General features: G+C 39.8%; 1 protein-coding gene across 1 annotated transcript in view; it reads right to left on the reverse strand.

Annotated features, from left to right (window-relative positions):
• Window positions 1–803: 803 nt before the first annotated feature.
• Window positions 804–18,721, reverse strand: part of LOC135502265 (sushi, von Willebrand factor type A, EGF and pentraxin domain-containing protein 1-like) — a 30,567-nt gene continuing 12,649 nt past the window's right edge. The window contains exons 19-30 of the mRNA XM_064794945.1: window positions 18,444–18,561; window positions 17,488–17,656; window positions 16,440–16,698; window positions 15,665–15,875; window positions 14,672–14,813; window positions 13,071–13,233; window positions 11,911–12,016; window positions 10,309–10,426; window positions 9,536–9,677; window positions 6,452–6,569; window positions 4,767–4,891; window positions 804–2,460 (exon numbers count right to left, since the gene is read on the reverse strand). Coding sequence (XP_064651015.1) covers window positions 4,769–4,891; window positions 6,452–6,569; window positions 9,536–9,677; window positions 10,309–10,426; window positions 11,911–12,016; window positions 13,071–13,233; window positions 14,672–14,813; window positions 15,665–15,875; window positions 16,440–16,698; window positions 17,488–17,656; window positions 18,444–18,561 — 1,669 coding nt within the window. The 3' untranslated portion in view covers window positions 804–2,460; window positions 4,767–4,768. The remainder of the gene's footprint in view (window positions 2,461–4,766; window positions 4,892–6,451; window positions 6,570–9,535; window positions 9,678–10,308; window positions 10,427–11,910; window positions 12,017–13,070; window positions 13,234–14,671; window positions 14,814–15,664; window positions 15,876–16,439; window positions 16,699–17,487; window positions 17,657–18,443; window positions 18,562–18,721) is intronic.

An 18,721-nucleotide genomic window follows, 5' to 3' on the forward strand; every position in this document is an offset into this window, starting at 1 on the left:
CCGGTGTGTGCGTAAATCTTGTCTCCCGTTGGGTACATTGTGTCCTAAGATGAGCTATTTGTGAATAAATGGCTGTCTCGAGGTGGAAAAGCAGCATTTTTCCTTCAGAGATGGGCGCCGCCATCTTGCATGCTGGCGTCAGTGACGTCGATTTTGATTGGTGGATGATGCGCGCATGGAAGTGACCATTTGAACAGGACATCTGATTGGCTGATCGCGGAAGTGGGAGGTGGCTCGGCAATTTTCGTGACGGTAATAATGCAGAGAGATCACTGATGGACTTCTCGGCGAAGAGATTACTTGGAGCTCTCCAGTTGATGTTATCTCCACAAAGTTGTTATTTATTCCAAAACCACCAAGATATTCGACGTATGACACCCTCAGTGACACTCTTACTTATGATCCACACCTACGAAGCCAAAAGTTGCAAGAATTCGACGCATTTCCGAGGCCCAATTTTGAAACAAAAATCGCCTCCTATTTAGCGGCCACAACGCGCATTATAGTATAGATACCCTTTTCCCGTCAGAATCTTTAAAAAACTGACTCCAGTTTTTACGTTCCAGTGAGATATTGTGGGCTTAAACGGCCTCAGAAAATGCCTATATATGCCTTATAAATAGTATGTACATCAGGTACGTGTTTCGTTTTTGATACACCGAAGAAAGGAGGGATATCGAAGAGATGCTGTCGAACGTAATTTAGATGTGGGCCAAAATTAGCATGCCATCAGCGCCATAATTATAATGCAACGGCTGTGCTGCATGTTCACAAAAAAATAATTTAACAAATTGAAAACAAACTAATTATCATTTAGTTTATTTCACTTATCAGGATATCACAGATAACTGCTACATATTCTGCAGATCTTGCAGATCGAATCAGTCACAGTTGGTTACCCAGTATGATATAGCAACATTGAAATAACTTGATTATTGCACGTTACAAATACCAGACAGATGAATCTGTTTATCCGTATGATTCAGCAGTTCCTGGCAGAATGTGCTCTTGCCGATTGATACACCAGTCCAAAACTGCTAGACAGCATGGGCTGGGCCACAAAGTGAAACAACAGCCAAGTCGCTGACCAAATTTTATAGCCGGTTCACATAGCTAAAAAACAGTCCTTTATTCTAAACAGAAACTGCTTCATTGAGTGAAATGTTCTACATTTTACTACCTATCACATAAACTGGACCGGAGAGAAAAACAACTCATGAAAATCGAAAATTATTTTCGGGACACCGATTTTTTCACTAAGGGTTGGTTCAAATCGTTGACTATACAATACAATACGCGATTCTAGATTGTTAGGATAGAATGGCATTTAGACATAGACCATGGTACCATACATGTAGTTTCTTCAGTTATGTTGAAAAAAAGTGCATCGACAATACACCTCAATCGTACCTCAACTGTAAAATACACACTGCAATATATTTGGGTTGGTGAGACAATCAAGCGTAGTGATTCATTCTTATAACATAGGCGTTCCATGGTCGAACTGCAGTTGCATCCAGGGATTATTTGTCATTTTAAAGCTAGAATGTGTGTGCGGGTGTGTTTATATCAATCCTTTTGCTTTATTACCGATTTAAAGAAATAGTCATGGCAGCACCGGCAATATCATGTGAAGATAATTTTTCATGTTCAAAATAGTCTAATGCGTTCTGCTTAGGCATCGTTTTTGTTATATCACTTAGGCTGCATCAATTACTAAACTCTGCACGCCCTAATGATGCCAATGCTAGTGCCAAAATAATGCAAGAAGAAAGTGTTGATCACAAAGGAAAAAAACGCGATTCCTAGTTACCCAACATGCAATGACCAACTGAAAACATGCCTCAGCACAAGGAAGTTTTGTTCTAAATGTTTCAAACGCAGCCAAAATGAATGTACACTATATGCAAATGAAATGAAACGTCATGTGACCTAAAGCACACACACACACATGCCCAGGCCAGCTGAAGACATGGCTAACGCCATGGCGCTCAATTTCATTACTTGCGGGTTTTTTTCTTCTTTTTTGGTTTCGAAAATGTGGTGATAATTACAGTTAATGACGCATTAATGGTTATCAATTCGAAATCAAAGTTAATGGTAAATAGCTATCAAAATGCCGAATCGTATCAAAATCTTTCTGGTTTCCAGAATTAAGGATAACATAAACCTGATTGTGAGGAAATACAACGTCTTGTTGACAATACAACAGAAAGTCAAAATTAATCACAACATTCTGTATATGGAAGCCTACTTCAGGCAAGTTTTTTTTCACGTATGTGTCTTGGTCCTTCCGGAAAAAAGGCGCAGATGTGTTATCTTAGCTAGCTTGATATGGACATGACTGTATAAAAGGTGACTGTCACATTTAATAAAATTTTGGAGAAAAACCCCCCAACGAACTATAGTCGGTGCCCTTGTATAATTTTTCTCCAGTCCTTCTTAGATCAAACACCAACTCTGAAAAAGACAACGGAACATGATTGATAAAAAATACAGAACCGAATAAGACCATAATCGATTATAGATGAAAAGAAAAGAGAGTTATCAGGAACGGCAAGTTTTTAGCTCACCTGTCAGGTGAGCTTATACGATACTGCGCCGTCGGGCGTCCGTCGTCGTCGTCGTCGTCGTCGTTGTCGTCGTCGTCCGTCGTTAACTTTTGACAAAATAGTGGCACGTTTCTTAACCGTTTGACCCAGAAAGTTCATACTTGGTGTGTGGGTACCCCTAGGCAAGACCTTCATTCAGAATGAAAATCAGTGCAATTTGACTGCTGGTCTGCCATATAGGTGGCGGTCTTTAAAAACCTATTTTTGTCATTTTGAAGCTTATGGTTAAAGCTAGAGCGATGAACATTTTATGGTGGGTGTATCTAATAAAGGTACATCACATATCACACGGGTTTTTGATTTGACCTTCATTTCAAGGTCACAGAGGTCGAACTCTAAAATTTCTTTGATGGGGCACGTTTCTTTACTATTGGTCATAGACTCTCTAAATTTAATATGTAGACACCTATTATGCATCTCTACATGCTGACACAGATTTAGGTCAGTGTGACCTACAGTTCAGTTATAAGTAGGTCAAGGTTAAAAAAGCCCATTTGCTTTATTCCAGCAGATTGAAGTTTGAAATGAAGTTTTAGAGGTCTGCATGATATAGTGGTTTCGATATCAAATATATTAGTTACGTTTCACATCACTAGTTGGCGGTATTGGGCAAACATGTTAATTGGCACATTGCCAGCAGTTTTGAATTTCGCGGTTCGAGGCAATCCGTCGGTATCCCAGATGCGCAGTGTTGTTCTGCGCCGCTAGAGCTGCATGCTACAAGTATGGACGCCAGCCATTTTATAAGTTTGAAGCGAGACGAACAAGGAATTAAATCACCTTCAATCAATGGTATAAGTCGATCATCCGCTCTTCAGACCAGATGGTATGTGTTGATTACATTCTTGTGATTGTTTTAAAATTATTAGTTTGTTCTCATTGCTGATTGTTTCAGAAAATTTTGACTATGATTGGAAGGTAAAATGACAAACTTGTCGGATTGTCCTTCGGTTTGGAATGGGGAATATTGGTCAATGCAAAGCGCAGTTGTGTTCAAGCTGCTCTGCCAATACGAGTAGCGTAATAATACTGCTAAAGAACAATAAAATGATGAATTGTAGCAGTGTGTGTCAGAAGTTATGTGATGTCCATTCCATTTGACGATCCCGAAGTTTCGAGAATACGGCAAAATGGCGGATGCCGTCATCGGAATTAGCGTCAAGCCGGAACCTTTCGTTACACTATGCGCTTTTAAACTCATGTTAACGGCTTAAAATGACCCAGACGCTACTCATTGGGTAAACATCCACTAAAAAATAGTTGCTTTAACTTTTGTAAACGTGTCACGAGTGCTCATATTGTCTCAAAAACGAATACAAACTGCTACCTAGTTACTCAGTAGCCTACGTCATATTCTATACTGTGCATTCCTTGCTTCAATCGTTCTTGTATCATATTTTTCAACATTTCTCTCCAATCACAAGCCGAGGATAATACTCCTTTCAAGATAGCGTAATCACACGCAATTCCACAGCTACATCCCATTCATTTGAAATTTCGGCCAATGACAGCAGGTTTTACAAAATGTTAATGCGCTGTTTATTTTCAATAGTCACCGAATAGCTAAGACACATGTAAACCCGTTTTACTTGGCCAGAAAATATCTCTCAGCTTCTCCCACAAATAACGATTCACTTATTCCAACGTCAGTAACATGTGCACGCGGAACAAAATATGACCAACTCCACTTTTTCATGACAAACCACATCATCCCACAACTATTGCATGATTAACCCCTAACAATGACAAGTTCTTCCTCAAACTCTCCCTTTCATTTCGACAGGTGAGCACAATGGCCCTGGCCATTTCATTTTCAGAGTCATGAGCAGTGAATGCCGAAAAAGAAAAACGCATCAACGCAATTCTGATTTTGGGTCATCTACTTGAAACGTGATCAGAAATCTGCGGTAAGACGAACAATTGCTATTTTTTTCCCATTTTGGTCTGCCATATTCCTCCGAGCTGTTTCCTGACATCAAATATGGTAATCTCCCCCATCAGCTGTTCCAAGAACATCACATAACTTCATTACGTGCTACATGTATATGGTAACCATGGCGGTATTGACTGAAGTCAACTGGTTTTGCGCTGGCGGATAGAGCAAATTCGGCTATGGTCTTTGAGAGGCCTATGCATGCTCACTGAGAAACTTACCTCTAACAATATATTGTAAATGTCCCATAGAAGATATAATACCGAACCCTACCATATCTGGGGAATGTCTTGGAGCATTTTTTCGCTCGGCCGTACCTACTCTTGTGTTTTGAAAAGAACGTCGCCTGTAAAATATAGAAAGTCGTGTTTTTGTGGTAATCTTTTTACTAATGAAAACCAGTGGATGAATTGATATTACCTGAATTTCTGACAATGAGCTAAGTTTGCAAACGGGCTACGTCACGTTTTTTCCGTCCCCAGGTACTCTATACCAGGGACATACAATGCTTGATTTGGAAGAAATGTATTACAAGACCGATCATAAAGACCTAGGGATTGTTTGCAGACACCACCTGCGGGTGTTTATAACATGATGATGTCAATTTCATGCTACCACCTGGGTGTTATGAGGAGTTGTCGATACTGTTAACCCATCACGGTAGGTAAAATAAAGGTCCGACACAATAATTATATACAAGGCCCTCTCATTACAGTGTTGAAGGGGTACAGTTGGATAACAATTAAAAATGCGGGCCTTAGGCACCTTCTCCATAGAGCTATACCCTATACTACACTATACGCGAACAATGGCTTCACAAAGGGTGCATGACCATGAAACTATTGTTCGCGTATAGTATAGTATAGGGTATAGCTCTATGGAATAGGTGCCTAAGGCACCTATTCCGTAGAGGTATACGGTATACTACACTATACGCGAACAATGGCTTCACAAAGGGTGCATGACCATGAAACTATTGTTCGCGTGTAGTATAGTATAGGGTATAGCTCTATGGAATAGGTGCCTTAGGCACCTTCTCCATAGAGCTATACCCTATACTACACTATACGCGAACAATGGCTTCACAAAGGGTGCATGACCATGAAATTATTGTTCGCGTATAGTATAGTATAGGGTATAGCTCTATGGAATAGGTGCATTAGGCACCTATTCCATAGAGGTATACGGTATACTACACTATACGCGAACAATGGCTTCACAAAGGGTGCATGACCATGAAACTATTGTTCGCGTATAGTATAGTATAGGGTATAGCTCTATGGAATAGGTGCCTTACGCCCCTCAAAGTTAACTAGTATTTTGTATGATTATTTTGTGTCGTCATTTCCTCTCCATGTAAGCACGTATTTTTCTTTGGCAAACCGATACCTTTAGCCACCGTGGTTACACTGCGGTAAAACTTTCGCAGGCGATTGGCGTTTGCAGACTTCGCAAAGAACCTCGACTCTTTAATAGATCAAATATTTATCAATAAAAATATTTATCAATATAGAAAAGATAGGGAATTCTCATTCAATTGTGACAGTTATGGTTTTGATAACAAAGATGGTGCATACCCTACACCCCACACCCTGCATCTTCTCCAAGATGAACCAACGTGTAGAGGATATTGATATGTTTAAAGTGAGCGCCACCTCCGAATTTTTGACCAATGTACACTATCGGTTATTCATAAATGGTGTTATCGGCATCAATTTGGACCAAAGTTCATAGGGCATAGGATATGTATAAAGGGTGCAGTAAACTCCCAATTGTGACATTTGAAGTTTCATTAAAATACTCGCAAATAACGCAAATAGTGCGCACCCTACGTCCAACACCCTTCCTAAAAGATGAACCAAATAATGCCCATAGGGCTTAGGATTTTTTTAAAGAGTGCACTCACCTTTAACATGAACCACCATCCACTTTTTTTACGGGCTGTTCTCCTGTTGCTGAACTTGATGTATCTTATCTTGCCCATCTTCTGCCCCTGAGTCACACACTTAACTATCCAAGTTTGGCTACAATATATTAGATAACAAATGAAAACAATTATATACTGATAGTCATTAAAGGTCGTTTCAAATTGCATTACGCTTGTTCTGTTCCTCGTTGATTAGTGACTTATATTTTTTCTGGAAGTGTGTTCCAATTTCAATTATTTGATTGTAGAAAAACGCGTTAGGCCTATGCGTCAAAGCATGCACAACTTTTGGCCCTGAGGAAACCTTTCAACTTTCCGAGTCCACACGAGGCACTTAACGTCACTATGATATGTTTGCCAGAGTTGTCGTTGTATCGAGTCGAGTGACACAATCACTCTCTTGCATTACATTTCAGAGAGTTGCTCGTAATTGGCAAATGGTGTCTGCAAACTAGCCACCTTTCGGGAGCTTAGTGACTGCCCATAAGTCCGAAGGTCCATAATACCACATAGCAAAATCCCATTTTGAAAGCGACCCATAATTCCGAAGGTCCACAGTTCCGAAGGTCCGTAAGTCCGAAAGACCACCAGTCCGAAAATAATGTAAAAGGGCCCACAAGTCCGAAGGTTCACAAGTCTGAAGGTTCATGAGTTCGAAGTCCCAGTTTTAAGCCTGTTATGTTATTCTTAGTTGCCCGTCTATTTAGCATCAATAATACGCGAAATCATCAAATAGAGCCTACGTGGAAACCCGATTCTGCGAACCACCCTGACCCAGCATCACGCGATTTTCTGTGCAGGTAGTAATTTTTTAGCATGGCGTACGTGACAAGAGGGCTGAGGAAGGACTCAAATGTTTTAATTTTCAATGACTTTCGCTACCATTGTAACAAGAATGCCACGGAAAAGATATACTGGTCATGCTGGATTATTTTTATTAAGGGGTAATATCGGGGGAACGCTGCCCCCCCCCCCCCACGGAAAACACTGAAAAAACCCTTGGAGCTGAAAGTGTTGATACAAGGAAGAATTTTGGTTTAATAGGCCAAAAATCATCAATTTCAAAATTTTGTTTTCGGACTTATGGACCTTCGGACTTATGGACCTTCGGAATTTTGCACCTTCGGACTAGTGGACCTTCGGACTTGTGAACCTTCGGACTTGTGAACCTTCGGACTTGTGAACCTTCGGACTTATGGACCTTCGGACTTATGGGCAGTAATCGGGAGCTTAACGTAGGGACAGCGTATATTACAGAAGATGGTCACTGATTTTCAAACATGAAATATTTATTATATTAATTGCCAGTGCATACTAACAATCAACTTCGTGTAATTTATGATCGAAATAGATAACTCATATCGAAAAACTATCCGTTAGTAATTTTATTCGCGTCGTATAACACTAAAACTTATTCCTAGCCGAAGATCGTGGTATGAACCAAATTCTATCACGGATAGCAAAAATAGAATTGTTATCAATTAGCCCCCCCCCCCGCCGTGGCCGCTTTAGCGCCTCCGCGTGGGGCTTAATAGTATTAGACTATGTATGGAGGCAATCAAAACGACTTAAAGACGCTGTTAATAACCTACGTTCGACATGTTCGATTTTGATAATTAGATAATGGGTTGACTATATGTGACACGCTCTACCAAAACTAGGCGCTTGTCGCATCTGATCTTGACAGGTTGATACGGACTTGTTGTTCATTTCCCTATTGTAGACCTTTTGTGAAATGTGACCAAATCAGTTTGTAATAGATTTCACAAAAGGTCTACAATAGGGAAATGAACAACAAGTCCGTATCAACCTGTCGAGTTCAGATGCGACAAGCGCCTAGTTTTGGTAGAGCGAGTCACATATGGGTATACATGTACCAAGGTGTTCGATGGTTATGACGCCGTCTATGGCAAGTGGAGTGTCCAGTAATTAAAAAAACCTAGATTTATTCAAAAAACCTGGTTTTTTACCTTATAAACTAAGTTTATTTGGAAAAAATATAGGTTTTTTTAAAACAACCTTGTTTATTAGCTAATAAACCGAGTTTCTTTAATAAAACCAAGTTTTTTACCTAATAAACCTTGTTTCTATCCACAAATGTCAAGTTTAACAAATAAACTTGGTTTTATTCCCTAAAATATAAGTTTTCATCCAGTGGTAATAAACTTAGTTTTATAGCAAAGAATCTTGGTTTATTAACAATAACTGGACAAATGGCTAATAAACCTACCTTTTTACGTAAAAAACTTGGTCTTATACAAACCAACTTAGTTTTTTGCAATAAAACCTGGTTTTATTGTAAAAATGTAGGTTGTTTTGAATAACTGGACAAACGGTGTGCAAAAACCTACTTTCTATCGAGAAACTTGTATTTTCTACCTCGCCCCATGTACACAAATCCGCGATGTTATCGGGACGAGGATGGGCAACCTCGGCACCACGTGGTACTAATGCTGCACTGCACTGCACTCTGTAAACTAGTTAGTGAGACCCTAACCTCATCCCAGATAACTCAATGTAGATAGGATCGAGGTTTAAAAATCTAAGTTTTCTAATAAACCAGGTTTATTTAAAAAAACTAGGTTTATTAGTAACAAACTTATTTTTTTTAAATAAACTAGGTTGTTTTGGTAATAAACCTTGTTTTATTGAATAAATGGACATTTCTGTACAGAAACTTATATTTTATACGATTATGTGGTAAAAAATCGAGTTTTTTAGGTAATAAACCAGGTTTTTCAGCATAAAATGTTAGTTTCTGTTAAAAAACCTACTTTATTAGGAAAGAAAGTAAAAAAACTTGGTTTCATTAAAGAAACTCGGTTTATTAGCTAATAAACAAGGTTGTTTTAAAAAAAACTATATTTTTTCCAAATAAACTTAGTTTATTAGGTAAAAAACCAGGTTTTCTTGAATAAATCTAGGTTTTTTTAATTACTGGACACTCCGCTTGCCATAGCCGTCTTGTTTCAGCCTGTCGTTTTTCGATTTTGCAGCAGTTATTTAACCGGTCTGCGCGATCATTGAAACTAAATTGCATGATAGATGTACACGTATACTCACCGTCCTGAAAGGTTTTTGCGTTTGTTATTAATCATGTTCATGGTTGGTACGACGCATTTGGTTCTAGCATAGTCGGTAAGCTCCACTTGGATGGACGTGGTGCTTACACGGTAGTGCGTCAATGTTTCGATTTTGTAATTCTCTGAAATAAAGTAAAAAATACGTATATATCGGGTGGCCCAATGAAAATGTGTCTTTGAGGGGCAATGTGGTTCAAAGTGTAGTCAGGGTACATAGTCAAGCAATTGAAAGTTTGCAGGCAACTAATGATCAATTTTGCCTTTTACAGTTCAGATACAATTTTGAAATGTCTCTCAAACCGAGGATCTCTAGTATATTATGCTATTTGGAATAATCACGATACTAAGAAATTTTGGAGTCAGTGACACTTTTGAATATTTTGAGAACCGAAAAGAATATACAGGCATTGGCATGTCCAGGTTTAAAGTGCACGAATACTGTATTACCTTCTCGACAAAGTTGAAATGTCTATTACTTAGTATCTTTTTTTCCACTAAATCTTAAGTTTATACATTATAGACGTTTCAAAAAGTAAGTCAGTATGGATTTGCCGCTAAAATTCTTGTCTCAATCTGAAAACATTATGCGGTGATCAGATTGCATAGTTTTACGATTTCGATGAGGGTTAAACACTGTACTGGTGTGGTAGGAAACGTTTCGTGTGATAAAGTTTCCTCATAAATCGTAAAGTGATTAAAGTGTCATAATTCTATTATAGCTGTGCTCTCAATACTAAGCTGCGGAATACTTGCGCACAAACGGGTTGGGTAGTGTTTTTGTCCTATTTAGCAATCGGCATGGGCTGTAGTAAGTCCCACAAGTGAAACACGTGAACACCTTGGGGTAGTAGTTGGTCGGTGTGATGCAGATCTGCAATAACAGTGAAAAGTCAAAATTCTATCAATATCTATAGTAGGCCGCAAGATTTTGGCAACTTTTAAAAAGTTAGACTGGATGAACAAATGGATGCTCATAAAATGGGTCCACTCAAGAGAAAACGTGAGAACTTGGGGAAAAAACGGTCAGAAGTCAGATAAGAATTTCTAAATACTGCACGGTTTGTTTTGATCAAGCCCTAAATAACTGCCGAACAGGCTTTGCCCAGAATCTTATGCGCTGTGGCAGCACGCGATTTCAAAAAGACACCATCTCATATCTGCCACAAAGTAATTAAAAGTTCCCCATCTATTGATCACTGAGATGGACTCGCGTCGAGGAATAATAGCTGTGCTTCACAACATGGCCCTATTATTAAGGGACACATCAAAGGAGTTTTACAGTGATGATGTGATACGTACATGTGTTGGCCTACATATTTTGTACAGCTACATTATTTCACTAGATGTTTCATGAAATTTAATTGGGTATCAATGAAAATTCTGCGTATCCAATCCATGATGTGTTGCCGTACATTGCAGGTATTGAAAGTTTCCAAAATGCTTTGTGATTCATTTATAGCGGAACCTCCCTTAGCGGCCACTAACTCCGTTAACATGATTAAAGAGAACTTCTCTATAAAGGACACTAGTTTTGGTCCCAAAGTGGTTGTTCCTATTCAATTTGACCTATCTAATCAGGACACCTCTCTAATAAGGACAGCACTTCTAAGTCCCGAGGGTGTCCTTAATAGATGTTCTACTTGCAGTGTACGGTATCGCACGAAAATGCATCATCAAATGTCTCCCGCTAGTCAATTTTATTTCGGGTAATCCTTTCTCTTTTTATATTCATTGACTGTTGAAGTCCGCTCGCATTTACTAATCAACCTTTCTAATGCACTTATTCAATCCCTAATTTAATGAGCACATTGCGTTAATTGCAGCAAAGACGTCATCGATTTTTCCCTTATTATTTGGCAGAAATAGAGCAACATTCATACAATATAGACCATGATATTCTAACCGGTGAATTTTTTTTTCATGAAATAAAACGTGTCTCCTTCAGAAATACGCCACACGACATTCTATACTCTACACAACAGACTCAACAAAGGAGTTTTTTCATTTAAGATAATGAAGCAATATATGACTTCTAATATTTAAGATGGAAATTTACGATGAAAATACGCCCTACGTTCATTCCATACATTATAAAACAGAGGGCCAAGGGGTTTTTATTATTTAGATAATATTGCTCATAGACGCCTAAAAGTATTTTTGATTAAGAAGTGTCATTATTCAATGTTGTTGTGAAGGTTGAAAAAAAAACTCGCTGGTAAGTTAAGCAACAAGGAAACCGCGTCTTGTAGTTGCATTGGGCGTAGAACGGACTATCCCCTGTGACGGACTTTATTTCCCAATGCAAATAAAAGGAGGGTCCGCTTTCCCCCATGCTACTATATTGTAATGGGTTACCTTGTAGAAGCCCCATGGTTCGTAATCGTGATCAAATGTGTTCTGTAATTCAATTTTGACTGGCGTGCTCATCTTTTTGGGACAGGTTATGTGGAAATCCTGGGTTCTGCAAAAGATGAGAAAGAAATAGTAATTATTTTTTTTAATGTATTTTGCATACGTAATGTCGGAATGTATTTTTTTGCGAAAGGTATGTACATCTGTTACATGAAGTTCTTAAACAATAGGCTTCACGGTAGGGTTAATTTGTAAAACGGATAGGGACTGGCCTTATCTTCATTTGGTAAGCTCTTCGCCTTTGTTTTGCACCTTTCTTAAGTAATCCCATTGGTCAAAAGTTCGGGAGTTTGAGTCACGCGTTCGGAGTCTAATAAACAAAGTTTCGTAAGTCATGTCTTAAAGGGATAGCTGGTTAGTTTCGCTCGTAGAAGTATTGCTTAGCGTCCCGGTCGTGGTCACCTGATACGTGGCTGTCCAATCACGGCTTTCCGCTGGTATATGTGTACCAGAGGGGGGCACCTGACATGGTCAGTTCTTGCAGGACCCCCTCATATCAGATGGCCTCGGCAGTTCTTTAATTAACAACCTTTCATAATAATGCCGGACTCTGGACTTGTGGCTCGGCTCCTGAATACTTAAGCGGTGGTTGCGGGGACACACTCTCTCTCTCTCTGTTGCCACCCACCCAGGATTAAGATATTATGAGCGCTAAGCGAAATAGGAATAGTACCAACTGATTGTGATTGTGAGTACAATAAACTTGTTAATTAATAATCTTGTCTTCCGGCTTCATCTTCTACCTGTGGTTAGTCTCCTTGCAAGTCCAGCCAGTCTACGGCAGCAGGTCGTCTGGATACCCCGTATCCAGGACGCTTGTGTACATGGTAGCAGACGGTTTTACGCGGCAACTTGCGGAGAGATAAATCATCGGGTAGCGCATGAAGTCGTCATATGCCTATTCTGATATGTAGGTACAACAGGGCCTGGACTGGTCATATAGGGTTGATCGTTTTATAAATGATTGTTTAGGTTTTCGATAAATAATCCCGTTTTGATAAATCTCATTTGAAAGAGACAATTGGACATGTGTACCTCTCAGTATACCGCTGATACGTGTTTGCCTTTTGGTGCACATACTAGTATATGCATCGATGACTTGCCTTGATCGCACGAGGGTCCTGTTTCCTGTTGTCTGGTTGTTAAACGACTGAACCTTACATTCAATCCCACTCTTATCCGTGAAACTGAGCCTGATGTTGTTTTTGTTGGATAAGCTAGAGGTATATGTGGTGATAGTCGCAATCTTGCCGTCTCTGATTGAGGCTGCGAAGGAAACAAAGTCGGGCATTAGCTCACAATTCTTAGAATCGGGTTACACAGTTCTAGGCTGTCAGTCGTTTCCCAAACAATTGCAGGGCTATCTGTTCACCGGGACTTTTGGCGGCACAAATTGTTTTAAACTCATACATGGCGATTTTAGCGCAATGTCGTTTGATGAGAGTTCATGACAAGGTAGTGTTAGCGACCGGATAGTGGTGCACTTACTTTATGCCAATTTCAAGGGTGAAAGTCACTTCTTGTTCTCCAAAAAACTGACTCCCTCCCTTTAAATCAGTTTTCATTCCATTTTGAATCAGTTCTAATTGCTTTAGTTTTTCAAGTTTTTGCCAAAAACGGTGGTACCTATGGCCAACCCTTAAGTCAAGCCATTGAAAAAGTCCTGTGGGGCCGTTTATGATGACGCTCTTATATTTTGGTAAGGCCTGGCTGATAAAAATTAATTCGTCAAGGTCAGTGTGAGTGGGTTGGGCTTGGCCATTCAACCTGCTCTCTCAGAAATTTTAAAACGTGGCATTGTGCCACCTTTGGAAGACTTTGACAAAATACACTGACTGATTTAGATAAACATGTCCACAAGAAGATGATATAAACTTGTGTAAGCATTAATGTGGCATGCAGGTTTTCTTTCTTGAATAGCAGGTGACTGTACGTTCAGTGAAAAAACGTAATGGTGACCTTAGTTTTCTAGTCAAGGGATATACTGTAGACTCACCGATATAAGACCTTTTTGGAATATGCAAGCCAAGCCCCCATAGATATAATGCTTTTCGTCGTTCGATGCCATTCAACATTGTTCAATCCAGACAGTCAATGGGGGGGGGGGGGGGGGGGGCACACCAAGTTGGCTAACATTTCTGATGGTCATGACATCATCTTCTGCCCTTGTCGTTTTTTGTGTCGATTTCACAGCAAGGGTTCAGAATGACAGGCAGATAGGCCCTGGAGCCAATCAAGTATAAGGGGCCTGGTCTGTTCAATGTGCATTGTGCTGGAGGCGGTCATGCCCAGAGATATTGGGTGATATGAATAAAGACTAGCAAATGCTTTTATTTAAATCTCCATGTACATTTAAACTAGGCCTTCCTGTACAAAACCGGAGTACATTTGCTAGTCTTTATTCATATCACCCAATGAGTCGGTATCAGAAGAATCAGTCTAGAGTATCAACAAGCACTACATTGCCCGAATGTACGAAATTTGTGTTCTTTTAAACTCAACGTCTTTTCAAATGCTTTCGGATTAATCTGCGCTGAAATCTGAAAACTGCCGAAAGAAGAACAAATGATTAATTAGTAGAATGAATTTTTCATTTGCCATTATGTTACATAATGTACATGTATCTGTATTCAAAAGCCAGCCTGCATGTCAAGTTCAATCAAAACAGCGATATGTTGCCTACTAGAGTTGAGTACATATTTACCTGTTGGAATATCATGCATTACCACTGACTGCATTGCGAAGTTGTAACTCCTGTCAAAGTCAAGGGCACAGAACCTGTGTATTTTGTCCACACCGCAAGCGAAGTTGAAGCGATATCCTGACATAATCGACACAACGGTAACCTGTAGAAAAAAGATAACGCTAGAGAGGAGGAACCTGAACCGGTCGGTTCGCAAACACTCATCCAAATAACTTTTCTGGTGCGGTAATGCATTGCATGGTGTACTATGATATCCTATCCTTCTGCTGCTCAAATTGCAAGAAGATTTGTTCATGGGTTTTTGATACCAGCTCTTCGGCATTTGGAGTTTGCCGCTTTCAGAGCACTAGGGAATAGAGTGGCTTCACGTGACATCATCATCTGCCATGTTGGAGGGATAGACAAAAGAAAGCAAGTCCAAGACAGGACCAAGACAGCAGTTGATTCAATTGTGTCCAGCACGGAAAATCATGGTTCTGCCCTCCACAATGGCTGACCGTGATAACACTCTATTATTGATATTGGGAGTAGCGGCCGTTAACCTTAAAATGGTGCCACAAATGAAACCGAAACACTCAATCACCGGTGTGGGCGCAGATTACACATAATCGGACAAAATGGTCAGGCCTGTATGAATCCCTCCCTCAGATGACCGCAGCCAAAAGAGTCCAAACTGATGGTATCAAACTTCCCATTTTTTCCCCGTATGGTCTGAATTGCGATCTTTAAATCATAAGCCTTCTGGGCATGAAGTTGACCCACCCTTTGCCTCTCGATGTCGAATAGTTTACTCTCAATCATAACCAGTACACGAAATAGGGCTCGCGATACTGCAAGTTTGTGTTTATTGTTAATTCTAATGAATATGTTACCTTTCTTTATTAGTCTTTGAAGGCTTGATATTGGACAATCATCACTTTTGAAAAATGCTATACCCTGCATGACGATTTGCTGGGCGTGTTTGCTTGAGGTACGAAACAGCAGCGCACTTACCCCATGGAAGTACCAACCATCATTGTAACCCCTATAACTTGCTCCGAGTTTCTTCATGTCCTTGTCAGGTGCTATTTCAATGCTAGCTATTTTGAATCCGTCAGGTAGATTGAACCAAAACGCTTGAATTGGGACTGGTGTAGATTTCTTGGTATTTTTGTGGTACAGGTATGAGCCCCTTTTGTAGACCTCTCCGCAGCGAAATTCGCGCCTATTGGGATGATAATTTAAGTACATCGTCAAATGTCCATTGTCACGTTCATTGATTTCACCAAGTAGGCCACGTAGTGTAAATGACACATTGCATACTATACACCGATTAGTTACGTGAACAACATAACGATTCGCAAAAATATAAAATCGTGAAGAAAACATTTTTAGTCTGAAAATAACTAACGAAAAATTTGATTGACATCGTTTCCGAGGGACACTGAATACGATTTAAGGCATTAAATATCAAAGGCCTATGTTGAATGGGGTTAATGAGGTGACCTAATCGAGTGAGTTAGTTAGTATTCACATTAAGGGTCACTCGGAGTTTTTGGCTCACCCCATTCAATGTAGGCCTTTGATATTTACTGCCCTATTTTGGGAAGCCTGGCATATTTCTCGGGTTTGTTTAGAAATTTTATCTCTCAGGAAAGTCCGGCAATGTCGAACTTTTGTCAGATAAATCAGGAAAAAGTCAGAGAAACTGTTCAGCTGGAAAAAGCCTCCTACTACAGTAGTGTAAACAGTGGCTGCACCTTCTCATAGGAAATTTGCTCTAACTTACGTATTATAGTACATGCGGTAGTAGTAGTAGTAGCGAGAGTAACCTCTGTAGCGATAGTATTTTCTGTAGCGATAGTATCTGCAGTAATAGTTCTGACAAGGGCAGTTCCAACCCATCAGCGGTCGACCAAGAGAGTTCATTGTGTACCATTCCGTCTCATTCCCACTTCGATCGATAAAACGAATCATGTAGAGTCCTTTAGATTCTGCGCCATATTGAAGGGATGTCCAGGTATACACAACATGCAAACTGGAATTATCTGAAATGGTTTTAAAAATGAATACAGGCAGAATATATGTAATAATGATAAGTGTCATGCCGGTCGACACGATATTTATGCTCGACGATGTCAATAGCGATTTACTTTGGATATGCCCGGAAGGCTATTAATTTCGAGATACGAAATTCAAAACTCGACTTAGAAATTCAAGACCCGACTTCGAGTTTCAAAAGTTGAAATTGACCAATGGCCAATCGTATCGCTCCCGCGTTACACACACTGTGCACCTGTATGTAGTACAGGCCGTACACATATCACCAACAGCACACATCATGAGACTGATCTACCATTACAATGTACAGTACCTGCATCACTGCAGCTGTCTGTGGGTACGTACATTTAGTGCATATAGTAATATACAATTATAACAGCATTACACACACGAAGACCATTAGTCATTGGTCAATCTCGAAGTCTAGTTTTGAATTTCGAATTTCGAATCTCGAACTAGGAGACACAATCGGTCTCTACTTGCTCCTGACTCGCGCAGAACGGCTGAACAGTTATTTTTCAGAGGCAGTGCTTCACTGACAAAGACGCACACCTGCGACAGATGTGCAATTTGTATAACTCATAACCGGTGCATGTGACAAGCCTGGTCCGGCATGTAAACCACAGTCATAAATTCTTTAGATTGTCAATTTAAGTTCAAAGACGTGCCCAAAATAACTTTTCTCGATGATATTTGTTTTGTTTTAATATAAAAGCACGCCAGAAACTTTGCAGTTTAAAATACACTAGTAGCGAGAGTCGCCTTTTTCAACATACAGACGGTTGCGTTGATTGAATGGCCTTTGGTACCCCACTCGGTTTTCTTCGTCATGTTCAGGCGTCCCCACGTGTTGTTGTTATTGTTGATGACGCACGAGGAGAACTCGGTATTCGTGAAGCCGCAAAGGAACATGTAACAATTATTTCCTTTATCGCAGACAATTATCTGAAATACGAAGGCAACACGTATGCGTCAAACGTTGTTTTAGACGATTATATAGGTCTATCAGGTTTCCACTGAGAGCAAATATGCTTGAATCGCACAATGCATCCATGCGTATTCGCATAACAAAACCAAGTGTGCAGCGGGATGTAAAATAGCGTTAGTGGCTACCTTATATATCAATCTGGGCAATGGGGTTATTTGTAATGTTGCAAGACAGAATAGTTCATTGGCTATTTATTTGTTCTTTAGAGCGGCCCAATTCAATCGACCAAAAAAATGTACACTCTCAATAACGTACGTCTCGACCGCATTGGTATATGCACCAATGCTAACCCGTCATAACAAATAACACCAGAAACGCTTTCAATTGATCATCCAAGTCACAAAATGTGATCAAGGGTTAAAGCTATATTATTCTATGTTGTCCTGTCTATATTGATATGAAGGTAAAAATAATTTCAGAAAATAATTTGTCAGAATCATAACCCCGTGTAACGTTATTGAGTGTTTTCATTTCTGGGTTTTGAAACGCTGTAAAATAAATTACCGATTTGTCTGTGTTTCCCCTATGGAAGGGTCATGGTCTATCCCGGGGGTCTATCCAGCTAACCCACTCTATATGGAAACAAATAAATACGGCGAAACAGAGGTCAAAAACAGACACGGTTCTTATAATATTCTAAGTTACAATCTTATTCATTTTAAACTGATTTCAAACCGATTGCCCAGGGGTAAGACAATTAAGTTCCTGCAAGTAAACCAGTATAATCGTTAGTTTACTACTTACCTTGGTGTACCTGAAGCCCATACCAGACACATGTGAAGTGTGCACCTCCAATACCTTCCCAATAGGCTTCGTGCAATAATTTGTGATGTCAATCGTGTTACTAGAGTTGTGTTTGATGCTAAATGAGAGATGGATGTATGTGAGCAATAAAATCAGACATGCAAGGATTCTCGGTGGAAGAATAGGAGACCAATCATGCAATTGAAGTACATTTGGCCTAAATTACAGATCGATGGGCATGCGTTATTTCTGTCCGCAGTACAGCAGCTTGTTGGTCA

This window comes from Lineus longissimus, chromosome 18 (genome assembly GCF_910592395.1).
Source record: "Lineus longissimus chromosome 18, tnLinLong1.2, whole genome shotgun sequence".
Lineage (NCBI taxonomy): Eukaryota > Metazoa > Nemertea > Pilidiophora > Heteronemertea > Lineidae > Lineus > Lineus longissimus.